General features: G+C 38.9%; 2 protein-coding genes across 5 annotated transcripts in view; both read right to left on the bottom strand.

Annotated features, from left to right (window-relative positions):
- NELL1 (neural EGFL like 1) overlaps nucleotides 1-17519 on the bottom strand; it is a 779413-nt gene that overhangs the window by 245010 nt on the left and 516884 nt on the right. The gene's annotated exons all lie outside the window — the stretch shown is intronic.
- Nucleotides 7546-8715, bottom strand: LOC106831328 (isocitrate dehydrogenase [NAD] subunit gamma, mitochondrial-like). The gene has a single exon (XM_014841461.3). It carries the CDS (start codon nucleotides 8713-8715, stop codon nucleotides 7546-7548), a length of 1170 nt encoding a protein of 389 aa, XP_014696947.2.

Raw genomic sequence — 17519 nt, 5'->3', positions numbered from 1 at the left:
CCCTTTTTATCAATGACAAGATCTAAAAAAAAGACAGGGAAGAAAACTATTCTAGGCAAAGTTGAATAATTTTGAGGAATGTATGAAATAAATATCTGTATGATGTTTGATTTATGGATTGAGTTACTATGCATAGTTGATATCATGGTAAACTATTATAACTAATTTCATTTAATCTCTTCCCATGAATCTTGACTTCAAGGTCTCCCCCAACCCAGAGACACTTTTCAAGTTGGCTAAAGTTTTCCAAACCCATCGTCAACCCATCTGTTTACACTGTCTGAGATAAAGCACTTTTTGGGTCTGTGTTTAATGCTTTCCTTGGAAATGTCAAGTGAAGTCACAAGAATCCAGTTGCATAATATTAAGACTTCTTGTTTCTCCATTTGTCTACTGGGTACATATTTGTGATTTCTACAGTGTGACCCAAAACTCAACTGTGTTATTAAGTGACTTTTAAAGGCATATATGTATACTTATAAAACTGCATCTAATACTTGCAATTATAAAAACACACTAATTCTTTGTTGAGTGATTTTTTTGCCTCTTTTTATTCTCGAGATAATTTTTATAAAAATCCCAACTGGCTGATGCCATTTTTCCCTCCTCCAAATGGTTTCTTGTTCAAAATCAAAGAGCTGAGAGAACTCTTGGTAATATGAGAATATTTATAAGGATCTGAATTTAAGGCAACTTCTTTTTTCTGAGGGATGGAAAGAGAACAATTATGACCACCTTCCATTTGGACAGACGTGATATTTTCTCTTTTGTGGCAACATTCATCCAGTTATACCTGTTTTGCATGAACTAAATTTGGCATTAACTGTAGCAAACCAGATGCTTAAACTGATGGAAGCCCGGACTAGGGTTTCCTCAGCAGACACTGTTCCTACTCAGCCTGTGTTGGCTGTTAAGCATTTGCAAAATTTGTAACAAGACATTCCAATTTTTTTAATTGCTTTTGTGAAGTTGAGCTTCTTTTTTATCCGTTTCGAATATGTCCCCTTTCTCTTTTCCTTGTGTTTGCTGAAACACTCACAAATGCAATATATGTAGCTTCCCATACCAGCGGAAACAAACTAATTTGGATGTGAAGGACACTTTCCCACAGTGAGTATGCAATGTTGCAAACCACGTTATGCAAGTCGGCAGGGAAATTCCAAGGACCAAGTGCCTCCTTTCAAAGAATGTCTAGCTCTGTAATCAGCTTCCTGCAGAAATTATGCATATTTCCAGCTGAACCTTTAGCAACATTGTTGATATTTCGCAACCTCTGTAATGATCCGGAACTGGATACATTTCTTCAAAATTCTCCACCTATTGGCAAAATTCAGCGTTTCTTTGTTTCCATGTCATATCACTATTTTAGTTATTCTTTTGTTTCAATAGCACATCACTTCAAAGTTTTCTCTCTTTTTTCCTACCATTACTCCAAAGAAGTAATTTGACCATTTGATTTACCATTTTTGAAATGTCATGTCTCTTCAATATTTGATGCTTGGTTGAGGCGCCAAATAATCTCATTTATCCGGATATTACGCCTTTCTCATTCTGGGCTATATAGGTCACAGAAAATTCTGAGAAGCAGCTATAATAGTAGCATTATACTAGTGCTACTGGCTGGATTCCAACCCTGGCTCCACTATTTACAATCCGACTGACCTGGAACAGTCAGTTGACTTTTCTGTCCTTCCGGGATTTTTGTCCATATAATTTGTTCATGTGACGATTAAATGAGTTAGTATATGTAAACCATTTAGAACAGTACCTCACACACATTAAGGACTCAAAAATGTTAGTAGTTACTTTTCTTGTAAATTACATCGGGATAGAGTTGGTGTGTCAGGAAAAGAGAACTCTGTCTGGAATCAGAGGACTTGGGTCCTCATCCTGGCTCTGCTATGGACTAGCTGTGAAACTCTTGCAACTTTCTTTACCTTCATGGATTACAGCTTCTGCATTTAAATGCGTAAGCTCCCTTGACATTTCTCTAATTCTGTGAATCTTTGGGATTATTTTCATGAGGGAACATTGATCTATGGTGAAACCTAGTCTGCTTTCACATAAAAGTAGGAGAAATTCACAATGTACAAATCTTCATGACCATTTAAACATTTGGGTTCTAGATCAAGACTGCTCGAGTTTGAACCCTGACCTTACCTCCTGTTAGTTGTGTGACCTCAGGCAAATTTCTTAACCTCCCTGTGCCCCACCTTTTTCGTCTATAAAATGAAGATTACAATAATAATCATCTAATAGGGTTGATATGAGAATTAAATAAATAAATGCAAAGCATGTAGAACAATGAATGCCACATAATAAACGCAAAACATTATAACAATATTCACTATTTAATCCAATTTGGTGTGTGTTTAATTAGTACCTAGTATATTCAAAGCACTATGCTGAGTAACGCATGACCCAGAACCTTGGCTAAAATATCTTCTCCACCCAGAAGGAGCATACAATTTATTATGGCTCAAGACAAGTAGACAAACAATTAATACAAGACAAACGTGAAATGAAGGAGTTCAAAAGTCCAGTAATACAGTTATGTGTGTTCAGAGAGAATAAAAGAAGTCTCTCTGGATGGGGGTAATCAGAGATGTTTCCATAAAGGAGGTGCTATTTGAACTAGACCCTGAATAACGAGCAGACACATAATAGGCAGAGATTAAATGGGGAATGCCCTTAATGAGAGGAACTGCATCAATGGGAGGAAAGGAAAAGGTCACACTTAGGTAAATGAAAGTGTCTACATCAGCTGGAGCATACAGTGTATCTAAGAAAGTTGGAACCTCTAAGAGTGACAAGATAGTGTGAGCTAAAATTTTGGAGTGCTTGAATACATTCCAAATTGAGGGAACCGCTGAGGGGGATTGAACAGAGTAATGGCAATATAAGCCTTGCTTTAAGGAGATGTGTCTGATGTCAATGTTGAAAATGGACTAGAGTGAAGGGAAAAGAAAGCGAAGAACCTAGTTTTTCCTTTCGTGTTTCTTAACTTGTGATTTAAGTGGCTTATAGTAAATAAAATATAAGAAAATGAAGTTAATAAATCTTTATCGATACTAGAATTTGAGATTAGTTAGACAACATTTTTAATAGTCCTTGAGAAAGTATAAGTGTACATGAAGTGAGATGGAATGAAGAGAATCAACACGGGGTACCTGATAGAGGGAGAATTGGCAGATAGCAAAGCTAGATAAGATGTAGAGTGGAAAGTGTCAAGGATAACGACAGTGGCCATGGATTAAGACATTCCTGTGTGGCAGGTACTATGGTAAGAGTTTTACAATTATTGTCACTGTTGTGGGTCATGTTTCCCAAAATGGCCACAATACTTCCCATCTCATGTGCCCTTTGCACTATGACCTTGCCATCCTCCCATTAAGAGGTGCAGTTTATTTCCTGTCCTTGAATCTGGTCTGCGCCCAATTGCCTATTTTGACCAATAGAATGTAATAGAGATGGTATTGAGTAACTTCCAAGGCTGGGCTCTAAGAGATCTACAGCCCTGGCCTCTGCTTCTTAGAACAATTCTTCTTGGAACTAGGTGCCATGCTATCTCCACATGGCTGTGCCACGTGGAGGAAAATTTAGGCTCCTGACAGCCACCAGCATCAACTGCCAGCCATGTGAGTGAGGCCATTTTGGACCTTCCTGCCTTCCCAATACCTCCACTGATGAGGAGAAGTACCACCTGATCAATCTACAGACTCATGACAAATAATCACTGGTTTTAAGTCACTACGTTTTGAAGTGGTTAGCGATGCAGGAATAGACAACCTAAGCAATCTTATTTAACTTTTACAACAATATCTTTATTTTACAGATGAGCAAACTGGAGATCAGAGAGGTTAGGCAACTTATCCAATGGCACACAGCTCCTATGTAGAAGGATCTACGATGAATGTCAGCTAAGCAACCTGAGTGACTGAGTGATTTGTAATGCCATTAACTAAACAGAGCCATAATGAGAAAGGCTTAATTTTGAGAAAAAAATCAGACAATTGGTAGTTGTTCTACTTTACAACATGAGGATTTTAAACAAAGCAGAGTAAACTGATAAAGCCTAAGATAAAATTATCCAATAAACATAGTGTAGAAATCTCAGGAAACAGAGGCAGCCGGCCAACCACCTGTTTTACTCGTTGAGGGCTCTAGTGCTCTTTAGAGAAGAGCGATCTTCTTAAGACAGGTTCATAGACTGAAACCAGACAGGAGTATCTCACAACAGATTAGTTCCTCCAGTCCTCACTCCTGCCTGTGAACGCAGGCCATCCTGTCCTTCCTGCCTATCTTCCCTCTATAAACACTTAGAGTGAGTAGAAACCAAGAGCCTGTCCCTGTCCTAGGTGCTGAGGCTATAGTGATGAATGACTCTGTCACTCGCGTTGCCGAGGAAGGCACAGCACAGGAAGGTTAATGGGAAGGAAGGCCCGTATGACAAGCAGAGACATAAACACCAGAGGGCTCTGGGGGAGCTGCGGGAGTTCTCCCCTCAATCTCAGCAGGAAATGGGAAGAGAGCTAGTCAAGGAAGGCTTCCCAAAGGTGGTGATGATTAACTTTAGTCCTCTAGGATGAGAAGGAGATCATCTCCTGAAGGGGAGAGGAACAAAGACCACGTGCAAAGGCCTGAACCAGCAAGAGCAGATGGCTCTTTAACAATGATCTCTGACTGTGCTCTCTTTGGAGCGCCACACTGTGTTGTTACTGGGTTGGGGAGAAGGGATAGAAACGGTGAACCCGGAGAAGGAAGCAGAGATCAGAACCCAGGAGGTCTTTCATGCTATGCTCTGTTGACTTTCTCTTAAGGCCAAAGAGAAGCCATTGAATGAGGGGTGTAAGTTGGGAAGTAACATGATCCTACTTTCCTTTCAGAAAGATCATCCTCAGTATATTGTAGAAAATAGATTTAAAAGAACTACAGGCAGGACACAAGCTAGAAGTAACAGAAATTGAGAAGTTACCAATGATGAGAAAGGAGGGGTCAGTGAGGAAGACGAGAGGTGGCTGGATTCAAGAAACGAAAAGGAGATAAGGGTACTTACGAAGAAGCAGATATGATTTGCTCTCCCAGTGGAAAGTCATTTACAAACCCATAATAAAAGAATAAGTTAAGCAACTTATCCAATAAGTTCTAATGACAGTTATGAATTAATATAATTCACCCAGTTCTCCTCAGAATTGGCTTTTAGAATGGTATATAGTAGACAATAATGAATACAATAATTTCTAAAATACACCAGGCACTTACCATATGACAGGCACAGTGCTACCAGCTTTACGGAGATTTTCTCACTCAATCTTCGCAACGACCCTGTGGGGTGGGTACAGTTATCTCACTTTACATATAAGCAATGTGAGGCAGTATCAGCCATGTAATCCATTTTCTGGGGGAATCAATAGACATATACTACTTATTTTGTATGTTCCGGTCATTATGTTAGGGGCTACAGAGGACAAGGAAAAAGAATACATGGTTTTTGCCCTGGAGATGCTCATACCTAACCGGGAAAATCGAACACTAATAAATGGAAAATTCCACTACAGTGCACTAGGTGCCATCACAACAGTCTGATCCAAAAACGATGGGAAGATTCTGGAGACAACCATCTTTTACTTTTTTTCTTTTTTTTTTTTTTGAGGAAGATCAGCCCTGAGCTAACATCTGCCAATCCTCCTCTTTTTGCTGAAGAAGACCAGCCCTGAGCTATCATCCATGTCCATCTTCCTCTATATACGTGGGATGCCTACCACAGCATGGTGTGCCAAGCAGTGCCATGTCCACACCCGCCGAGAAGCAGGATGTGCCAACTTAACTGCTGCTCCACCAGGACGACCCCTGGAGACAACCATCTTTAACTGAGTGGGAAACCTCAGCTCAAATGTACCTATCAGCATAAACTCCCATTGTCAAATACAAGCCAATATCTGGGCTACTGTCTGCAGTTGGGCTGGTTGCACCATGAATAATCTGCCCTAGCCATGAGAGAAAGGGGTACAGAGTGGGTTAGTGAGGCACCGGAGGTAGGGGGACTTCAAGCCAAAATCCACCCCTTGCTCCACTCATCAAACCATGCCTTTAGTGCAGGTCTAGATCTGTCCAAAGAAGGCACCATATAGGCCAATGGCAGCCCTGGCCAATGACATATCTAATGTCCAACAAAGGGAATACCATGATTATTTTATAATTGACTTATCCCTGCTTGCCTTGTTCTTCAAGAAAGACTTCTAGATAGGGTTGAAGGGAGTCGCTTCCTCTTCAAACTAAATGCCCTCAAACTAGCTTTTGGTTTTCCAAACCCTAGCCTGGACTTTATACATAATGAGAATAGAGGAGATCAAGGTAATATGATAAGTCAAAGCGTTTTGGAAACCGCAAGGAACTTTTCAGATCTAAGTCCAATGTCTTTAACTTGTGGTCAGTGAACGATAGCAGGATCCAACGGTTGTAGCTGAGACACAGAGGTTTCCAAAGCATTATTAAGAATTCACTGTTATTCACAATCTTACTTCTATCTGCAGGCCATTCCTACCAATAAAACTGCTGTAGGTTTCTATAATCATTATTTTTATTTCCTTACTTGAGTAATAACAATTTCCGAGCGGTAATAAAATTATCATTTTGTTTGCATGTCTCCCAACCATGACCTTAAAAAATACTGTAAATATATTATAATAAAATGACAGCAAATATTTAAATTAGTTCAGTGCTTTTTGTGTTCATATATACACTCCTTCTTTGAAAGAGAGATTAAAAGAAAGTAAACCATGAAACCTATGAAGCACTGAGCATGGGGTTTTCAGTCCACGGTTCTATTTGTATAGCAAACAATCGTAGGCCCATTATCTGTTAACTGGGGATTTGACCTCTAGACCCTTGAACCCAACTGGAAGGAGTCCAAGAGGCCCCTTTTCAGAAGAGCCGCAATGTGTGAAAATTATTTCCTAACATAAACAAGACCATGGGAAAAGACAGTCTATCTAAGAGGCAGCGGAAGCATTCTGTACTAGCTCAGCTTTATGGCACCTTATTTATTATTAAGGTTACAATGTATATTTTGTAGGCAAATTTTATTGCACTAATTAACTCATTAGCAACCTCTAGAGAGAAGCCAGACTTCTCTGCAGGCTGGTTTGCTGAATTTTAATGACCCAGATAAAGAGAAAATCAGTGTGCCAGGTTCTAGGAAGGCCTTAGGAGTCTACAAACAGCTCTGATTGATTCAGTGTATCATATCATAGGGAAGCGTGAATTGTGGATTAAAATCGAGAAGAATTCTTCAATACATTTACAACACAATAGGTTTGGCTAATTTAAGCAAGCAATGTTTAGGACACTTACGGTAGTCTAATTTAACAGAAAAAAAAATCAGTTAAGATTCAGTCCTCCCACCTCTTCTGAATTGGAGCAGAAGCTACTTTATTCTGGAGTCCACACTAAACAAGCTGGACAGGGATTCTGAGTGGGCAGGGTGAGGTCAAATGTGGGACAAAGGACGTTGCAGGATAGCTTAGCCTCCAAGGCACTGGCCATTTAATTGACAGTATCGATGTGGTTGATGATATTTTGAATGAAATCCAATGTGGTACTCTGGCCTCCAATGTCTGGAGTATGGACACTTTTATTCTCCACGGATGCCAAGACTGCAGTACGTATGGAAGTGGCATAGGAGTGAAGCTTGAGGTAATCCAGCATAATACAACTCGACAGCAGCATGGCAGTAGGGTTAGCCATATTCTTATTGGCTATATTCTTGCCAGATTGCTTTGAAGCTGTTTCAAACACTGCATATATGTGTCCATAGTTGGCACCAGGCACAAGCCCTGCTCCTCCAACCAACCCTGTGCAGACATTGTTGACAATGTTGCCATAAAGATTGGGCATCACCATGACATCAAACTGCTGGGGGCGGGATACTAGCTGCATGGTGGTGTTATCGACAATCATGCTTTCAAAGGTGAGCTGAGGATAGTGGGAGGCCACCTCCCTACAGCACTGGAGGAAGAGACCATCTCCCAATTTCATGATGTTGGCCTTGTGCACAGCCGTCACTTTCTTGCGCCCCATGTCCTGGGCCAGCTGGAAGGCATATTCAGCAATGCGCAAAGACTTGGCCTTAGTGATGATCTTTAGGCTCTCTATCACTCCTTTCACACTCTCATGCTCCAGGTTGCTGTATTCACCCTCTGTGTTTTCCCGAACAACTAAGATGTCTACGTTCTTGTGCCGGGTCTCCACACCCGGCAGACTCTGAAAATGGATGACACTGGCATAGAGATCTAGCGTGGTGCGAAACAGGCTGTTGCGGGATTTGTGAGATGGTGGCAGACTGTGGTCAGTTTCAATGTTGCCCTTCAAGGCCACACGGTTTCGACGGACTGCCATGATGGCATTATGCACGTCCTCTTCGCAAGAAGTGGAGTTAACCTGCACCTCCTCAAAGTCCACAGGCACACACATACGTCTGAACACAGTCTTGACATGCAGCATAAGTTCAGGCCCGATGCCATCCCCAGGAATCATAGTCACAGTGTGCCGCCCACCATACTTGGCTGATGGAGGAATATTGTGTTTAGAAGAAAAGCTCCTCAGGGAGGTTTCACGGCCAAGTAAGATCTCCCAAGAATGGCCAAGAATGGAAGGTCGGAACATGGCCTTCCCAGAGAAACCGGCAGCTGTCAGCATCTTCAGGGCCACGATCATTACATGGAGATTTATTTAATATACGTAAAAATACGTGCTCTTCCTCTCGCTTTGAACTAGATTCTTCTGGTGGAATTCTAGATCCATAATTCTTGCTGAGGTCACAATTCTCTCTCCTTCCTTGGATTCTATTTTGGAAAGAGGTTCTACTGCAGTGAGAGAGATGGCTAATCAGGAGATTTGATGTGTTATATAGTGGAAGACACACTTTGGAATTGGATAATAATTCATTAGGCACATTCAATGTGCTAAGCTCTGTACGATATATGTCTTAAAAAACAGACTTTATATTTTAGAGAAGTTTTAGGTTCACAGCAAAACTGAATGGCAGGTACAGAGATTTCCCATGCACCCCATCCCCCAGATAGGCACAGGCTCCACCACTAAGAAAATCCCCCACCAAAGTGGTACATTTGTTACAAGTGATGAGCCTTCATGGATACATCATTATCAACCACACATAGTTTAAATTAGGGTTCATTCCAGGCGTTGAACATTCTACGAGTCTAGACAAACACATAACACCATATATCCATCACTATAGTATCATACAGAGCAGCTGCACAACCCTAAAAATCCTCTCTGCTTTGCCTATTCAACCCTCCCTCTCCGATAACCCCTAGTAACCGCGGATCTTTTGAGTGTCTCCATAGTTCTGCATTTCCCAGAATGTCCTATAGTTTGAATCACACAGCATGGAGACTTTTTAGATTGGCTTCTTTCACTTAGTCATATGCATTTAAGGTTCCTCCATGTCTTTTCATGGCTTCATAGCTCCTTTTAGTACTGAATAAGATTCCATTTTCTGGATGTACCAGTTTATTTAACCATACAGCTATTGAAGGATATCTTGCTTGTTTCCAAGTATTGGCAGTTATGAATAGACGTGCCATCAACATCAGTGTGCAGGTTTTGTGTGGACATAAGTTTTCAGCTCATGTGGGTAAATAACACAGAGCACAACTGTTGGCTCCTATGATAAAGTAAGATTAATATTATCAGAAACTGCTCAACTGTCTTCCAAAGTGGCTGTACCATTTTGCATTCCCACCAGCAATGAATGAGAGTTCCTTTTGTTCCACATCCTTGCCAGTATTTGGCATTGTCAGTGTTCTGGATTTTGGCCATTCTAAAAGGCATGCCATGGGATCTCATTGTTGTTCTAATTTGTATTTCCCTGATGACACATGACGTGGAGCACCTTTAATTATGCTTATTAGCCACCTGTATATCTTCTTTGATGAGGTATCTAAGATCTTTGTCCGATTTCTTAACCTGGCTGTTTGTTTTCTTATTGCTGAGTTTTAAGAGTTCGTTGTACATTTTAGGTAATAGTCATTTATCAGATGTGCCTTTTACAAATATTTTCTCCAAATCTGTGGCTTCTCTTCTCATTCTCCTGACATGGTCTTTTGCAGAGCAAAAGTTTTTAATTTTCCTTTTACTCAGGTCAAAATAGTTTATAATGTTGTGAAAATTCAGTTGTATATTATTGTGAGTCACCATATAAATGTGTCCCTTTACCTCTTATGCCCACACCCCAACCCTCTTCCTCTCTGGCAACTACTAATCTGTTCTCTTTGTCCATGTATTGGTTTATCTTCCACATATAAGTGAAATCATACAGTATTGTCTTCCCCTGTCTGGCTTATTTCGCTTAACATAATACACTCAAGGTCCATCCATGTTGTTTCAAATGGGATGATTTTGTCTTTTTTTATGGCTGAGTGGTATTCCATTGTGTATATATGTACCACATCTTCTTTATCCATTTATCACTTGATGGGCACTTGGGTTGCTTCCACATCTTGGCTATTGTGACCAATGCTGCAATGAACATAGGAGTGCATAAGTCTCTTTGAATTGCTGATTTCAGGTTCTTTGGATAAATACCCAGTGGTGGAAGAGCTGGGTCATACAGTATTTCTATATTTAATTTTTTGAGAAATCTCCATACTGTTTTCCATAGTGTCTCCACCAGTTTGCATTCCCACCAGCAGTGGATGAGGGTTCTCTTTTCTCCACATCCTCTCCAACATTTGTTGTTTTTTGTCTTGGTAATTACAGTCATTCTAACAGGTGTAAGGTGATATCTCACTGTAGTTTTGATGTGCATTTCCCTAGTGATTAGTGATGCTGAGCATCTTTTCATGTGCCCATATGTATATCTTATTTGGAAAAATGTCTGTTCATATTCTCTGCTCATTTTTTCATCAGGTCATTTGTTTTTTTTGTTATTGACTTATATGAGTTCTTTATCTATTTTGGAGATTAACTCCTTGTCAGATATATGATTTGAAAATATTTTCTCCAAGTTGGTGGGTTATCTTTTAGCTTTGTTTCTGGTTTCCTTTGACTTGCAGAAGCCCTTTAGTCTGATGAAGTTCCATTTGTTTATTTTTTCTTTTGTTTCTCTTGCCCGAGTACACATGGTATTCGAAAAGATCCTTCTAAGACTGATGCCAAAGAGTGTACTGCCTATATTTTCTTCTCGGAGTTTCACGGTTTCACGTTTTACCTTCAAATCTTTAATCCATTCTGAGTTAATTTTTTGAGTATGGTGAAAGACAATGGTCTACTTTCATTCTTTTGCATGTGACTCTCCAGTTTTCCCAACACTATTTACTGAAGAGACTTTCCTTTCTCTAGTGTATGTTCTTAGCTCCTCTGTCAAAGATTAGCTGTCCATAGACGTGTGGTTTTATTTCTGAGCTTTAAATTCTGTCCCATTGATCTCTGTGTCTCTTTTTGTACCCATGCCATGCTGTTTTGATTACTATGACTTTGTAGTATATTTTGAAGTCACGGATTGTGATGCATCCAACTTTGTTCTTTTATGTCAAGACTGCTTTAGCTATTTGGGGTCTTTTGTTGCCCCATATGAATTTTAGGATTTTTTGTTCTATTTCCATGAAGAATGTCATTGGCATTCTGATTTGGTTGCATTGAATTTGTAGATTGCTTTAAGGTAGTACAGACATGTTAACTATGTTTATGCTTCGTATCCATGTGCATGGCATATCATTCCATTTCTACATGTCATCATCGATTTCTTTCAATAATGTCTTACAGTTTTCATTGTATATGTCTTTCATCTTCTAGGTTATATTTACTCCCAGACATTTTATTCTTTTTGTTGCAATCGTAAATGGGATTGTATTCTTGATTTCTCTTTCTGATAGTTATTAGAGTACAGAAATGCAACTGATTTTGTAGGTTGATCTTGTAACCCACAACTTTGCTGTAGTTGTTGATTATTTTATTGAATAGCTTTCCAATGGGTTCTTTATTAGAGTTTTCTGTATACAAAATCATGTCTTCTGCAAACAGCGAGAGTTTCACTTCTTCATTGCCAATTTGGATAAATTTTATTTCTTTTTCTTACCTAAATTCTCTGGCCAAAATCTCCAGGACTATGTTGAATAAGAGTGGCAAGAGTGGGTACACTTATGCTGTTCCTGTTCTCATAGGGATGACTTTCCACTTTTCCACACTGAGTATGATGTTGGCTGTGGGTTTGTCATACATGGCCTTTATTATGTTGAGGTACTTACATACCCATTTTTTTGAGAGTTTTTAGCATGAATGGATGCTGGATCTTGTCGACTGCTTTCTGTGCATCTATTAAGATGATCATGAGGCTTTTTTTCCCTCATTTTGTTAATGTGGTGTATCACATTGACTGATTTGCAGATGGTGAACCATCCCTGTGACTCTGGTATAAATCCCACTTGGTCATGGTGTATGATCCTTTCAATGTATTGCTGCCTTTGGTTTGTCTATATTATATTGAGGATTTTTGAATCTATGTTCATCAGCTATATTGGCCTGTAATTTTCCTTCTTTCTCTTGTCCTTCTCTGGCTTTGAGATCAGGGTCATGTTGGCCTCATAGAATGTGCTAGGAAGGGTTTCATCTTCTTCAATCTTTTGGAATAGTTTGAGAAGGACAGGTATTAAATCTTCTTTGAATGTTTGGTAGAATTCTCCAGAGAAGCCATCTTGTCCTGGACTTTTGTTTTTTGGGAGGTTTTTGATTACTGTTTCAATCTCTTTACTTGTGATTGGTCTATTCAGATTCTCTTTCTTCTTGATTCAGTTTTGGGAGGTTGTATGAGTCTAAGAATTTATCCATTTCTCCTAGATTGTCCAATTTGTTGGCATATAGTTTTACATAGTATTCTCTTAAAATCCTTTGTATTTCCGTGGTATCCCTTGTAATTTCCCCTCTTTCAGTTCTAATTTTATTTATTTTAGCCTTCTTTTTTTCATAGAGTCTGGCTAATGGTTTGTCAATTTTGTTTATCTTCTCAAAGAAGCAGCTCTTTCTTTCCTTGATCCTTGCTACTGTTTTGTGTTTGTTTGTTTTAATTTCACTTATTTCTGCTCTAATTTTTATTATTTCTCTCCTTCTGCTGATTTGGGGCTTTGTTTGTTCTTCTTTTTCTAGTTCTGTTACGTCTAGGTTAAGTTTGCATATTGAGAGTTTTCTTGTTTGTTAAGGTGGGCCTGTATTGTTATGAATTTCCCTCTTAGGACCACTTTTGCTGCATCCCAGATGAGTTGGTATGGTGTATTGTCATTTTCATTTATCTCCAGACAGTTTTTGATTTCCCCTTTAATTTATTCAATGATCCATTGTTTGTTCAGTAGCATTTTGTTTAGTCTCCACATATTTGTGACTATCCCAGCTTTTTTCTTGTAGTTGATTTCTAGTTTCATAGCACTGTGTTCAGAAAAGATGCTTGATATGATTTCAATCTTCTTAAATTTATTGAGGCTTCCCTTGTTTCCCAACATATAATCTATCTTTGAGAATGTTCCATGTGCGCTTGAGAAGAATGTATGTTCTTCTCTTTTGGGATGGAATGTTCTATATATATACCCATTAAGTCCATCTGATCTAGTTTTTCACTTAAGTCCACCATTTCCTTGTTGACTTTCTGTCTGGATGAACTATCAATTGATGTAAGTGGGGAGTTGAGGTCCCCTAGTATTATCATGTTGCTGTTAATTTCTCCTTTTAGGTCAGTTAATAGTTGCTTTATGTACTTTTGAGTTCCTGTGTTAGGGGAATACATATTTATAAGTTTTATGTCCTCTTGGAGATTGTCCCTTTTATCATTGTATACTGCCCCTCTTTGTCTCTCTTTAACTTTCTTTAAGTCTACTTTGTCTGATATAAGTATGGCAACACCTGGTTTCTTTTGTTGGCCATTAGCTTGGAGTATCATCTTCCATCTCTTCACTCTGAGCTGGTGTTTGTCTTTAGAGCTGAGATGTGTTTCCTCGAGGCAATATGTTGTTGGGTCTTGTTATTTAATCCATTGAGCCGCTCTGTGTCTTTTGAATAGAGAATTCAATCCGTTTACATTTAGAATGACTATTAATATATGAAGGCTTAATAATGCCATTTTATCATTATTTTCTGGTTGTTTTGTAGTTCCCTTGTTTCTCATTCTGCATATGTCCAACTGCCAATTCAGGTTGGTGATACTCTATGATGGTTTTTTCAATTTTGTCTTTATTTATCACTTTGACTGTGTTCTGATTCTTTTTTTTAGTGGTTACTCTGAGGTTTTATAAAAGATCTCATACATGAGATACCCCATTTTCTGATAGCCGCTTATCTCCTTAGTCTAAGTAGGTTCCATCCCTTTCCTCTTCCTCATCTTAGTTATTGCTTTCACAATTGATTCCATTTTGTGTTGTGAGTTTGTGATTAAAATGAAGTGATTATAGTTATTTTTGATTATTTCCTTCCCTTTATCTTTAATATTATAATTGTTTGCTAACCTAGTTATTTTTGATTATTTCCTTCCCTTTATCTTTAATATTATAATTGTTTGCTAACCTGTTCTGTTAGAGAGCTGCAATTTTCTGATTTTGCCTGTCTACTTATCTCCTTGCTCAAGGCTTTGTAAACCCTTTTTTTCACATATGAGGACCTTCTTTATCATTTCTTGGTGGGGGGGGAGGTCTTGTGGTGATGAACTCCCTCAGCTTTAATTTATCTGGGAAAGTTTTTGTCTCTCCATTGTATCTGAAGTATAGTTTCACCTGATAGAGTATTCTTAGCTGAAAGTTTTTGTCTTTCAGAATTTTGAAGATATCATTGCACTCTGTCCTAGCCTATAAAGTTTCTGTGAGAAATCTGCTGAAAGCCTGATAGGGGTTCCTTTTTAGGTTATTTTCCTCTACCTTTCTGCCTTTAATATTTTTTCTTTGTAATTGACTTTTGCCAGTTTTACTAATATATGACTTGGAGAAGGTCTTTTTACTCTGATGTAATTAGGAGTTCTATTAGCTTCATTTACTTGCAATTCCAGCTCCTTCGTCAGGATGGGGAAGTTCTCAGCTATTATTTCTTTGATCAAGCTCTCTGCTCCTTTCTCCCTCGCTTCTCCCTCTGGAATACCTATAATCCTTATGCTGCATTTCCTAATTGAATTGGATATTTCTTGGAGAATTTCTTCATTTCTTTTTTGTCTTAGTTCTCTCTCCTCCTCCATCTGAATAATTTCTATATTTCTATGCTCTAAATTACTAATTCTGTCCCCCATAATATCATCCCTGTTATTTAAAGACTTCAGATTTTTCTTTATCTCATTCATTGTGTTTCTCATCTCCAATGTTTCTGATTGGTTTCTCTTTATAGTTTCAATCTCTTTTGTGAAGAATTCTCTCTGTTCCTTAATTTTATTCTTGATTTCATTGAACCATCTTTCTGAGTTTTCTTGTAACTCGTTGAGTGTTTTTTATGATGGCTATTTTGAATTCTCTACCATTTAGATTGTAAATTTCTGTGACTTCAGAATTTATTTCTGGGTACTTCTCATTTTCCTTCTTGTCTGGAGTCTTAATATACCTCTTCATGCTATTTGATGGGGAGGACTTGTGGTGTTGCATAGTGGTAGTTGTTGATCGCAGATTCCACCAGCTGCCACTTGAGGGCAGAGCAGGAGCTGTGTATTCTGAGTCTGCACAATCCCTGGTAGCTGTGCCTGTCCTTTGGAAGCTGTGCTGAGAGGCCCCGTCTGCATTTGCCCACTGGATAACACTGTTTTAGACATATAGGTGTACAGGCACTCTGGTGGGGGTCCCCTGCTCTGGCTGGGCTGATGTGCCAGGCAGTGGGGGCTGCTTTCTTTAGTGTGCACAGTCCTAGGTGCTCCTGCTCTGAATTCACTGTCTGCCTCCTGGAGTGCATGGCTTGGCGAAGACACCCCCATGATTGTTTAGCCTCCTCAGCATGGAGCATTCCCACAGGCTTAGAGGCAACTCCATGAGTGAAGCCTTTCCCACTGAGGGCTGCCCTTTCACCCCCTCCTCTCAGAGTCATGCGCCCTAGATCGCTGCTATTTGGGGAAGGAGAAGAGATCCCCTTACCCCCATCCACTGCCTCCTGGGGGTCTAGAATCTCTACTTTCAGATGTATGGCTGTGGAGGTCTCTCTGACATCTGTTGTGTTGTGTGAATGTCCTCTGTTGGTTTATGAATGTCCTTTTCATTGTATATTAGCAGGGAGAGACTAAGAGAACAGCTCACTCCACCATGATGCTGATATCACTCAGAAACTTTTAATTTTAATGAAGTCTAGAGTATTATTTGTTTCAGGGATCCTGCCTCTGGTATCTCAAAAGTTATTGCCATATCCAACGTCATCTAGATTGTCTCCTCTTTTACCTTACATATAAATGTATAACCCATTTTGAGTTAATTTTTGTGAGTGGTTTAAAGTCTGTGTCTAGGTTAATTTTTTTGCATGTTGATGTTCACTTGTTCCAGCACCATTTGTTGAAAAGACTTTGATCCATTGTCTTGTTGTTGCTCCTGTGCCAAAAATCATTGACTATTTATGTGGGTCTATTTCTGGGCTCTCTATTGTCTTCCAATGATTTATTAATCTGCTTTTCTGCCAATAACATACTGTCTTTATTAGTGCAGCTTTACAGTGAGTCTTAAAGTGGAGTAATGTCAGTCCTCCAGCTTTGTTTTTCTCCTTCAATACTTTTTTGGTTGCTCTGGGTCTTTTGCTTCTCCACATAAACTCTGGACTCAGTTTGTCAAAATCTACAAAACAACGTTCTGGAATTTTGATTAGTTACAGTGAATCTATGTATCAAGTTGGGAAGAACTGACATCTTGACAATATTAAGTCTTTCTATCCATGAATATGAAATGTCTCTCAACTTACTTAGTTCCTTGTTTTCATTCATCAGAGTTTTGTATTCCTCCTCATATAGGTTCTATATGTATCTTGTTAGATATATAACTATTCCATTTTGGTGGAAGCTAACGTAAATGATTGTGTTTTTAATGTCAAAATCCACTTATTTATTGCTGGTATATAGGAAAGCTATTGACTTTTATACTAACTTTGTATCTTTCAATTATGCTATAATCATTTATTAGTTCCAGGAGATTTGTGTGGATTCTTTCAGATTTTCTACATAGATGATCTGGTCATCTGCAAACAAAGACAGTTTTGTTTCTTCCTCCCCAATCTGTATGCCTTTTATTTTCTTTTCTTGTCTTAAATTGCATTATCTAGAAAGTCTAGTATAACATTAAAAAGTAGTGGCAAAGGGGGACATCCCTGCCTTGTACCTGATCTGAGAGGGAAAGCTATGTGCTTCTCATCACGAAGTCTGTTAATGGTAGGTTACGTGTAGATGTTCTTTATCAAGTTGAAGAAGGTCCCCTCTATTATTAGTTTACTGAAAGCTTTGATCATGAGTATTTAATTTTTTTACATGCTTTCCCGCATCTATTGACATATCATGTGATTTCCCTTTTTTAGCC

The sequence above is a fragment of the Equus asinus genome, chromosome 20 (genome assembly GCF_041296235.1).
Source record: "Equus asinus isolate D_3611 breed Donkey chromosome 20, EquAss-T2T_v2, whole genome shotgun sequence".
Lineage (NCBI taxonomy): Eukaryota > Metazoa > Chordata > Mammalia > Perissodactyla > Equidae > Equus > Equus asinus.
The sequence above is the reverse complement of the archived record's forward strand: the minus strand, read 5'-3'. Positions and strand labels throughout refer to the sequence as shown.

Excerpts from the sequence above, each read along its gene's own strand:
- LOC106831328 (XM_014841461.3), bottom strand. The coding sequence starts at position 8,715 with ATGATCGTGGCCCTGAAGATGCTGACAGCTGCCGGTTTCTCTGGGAAG.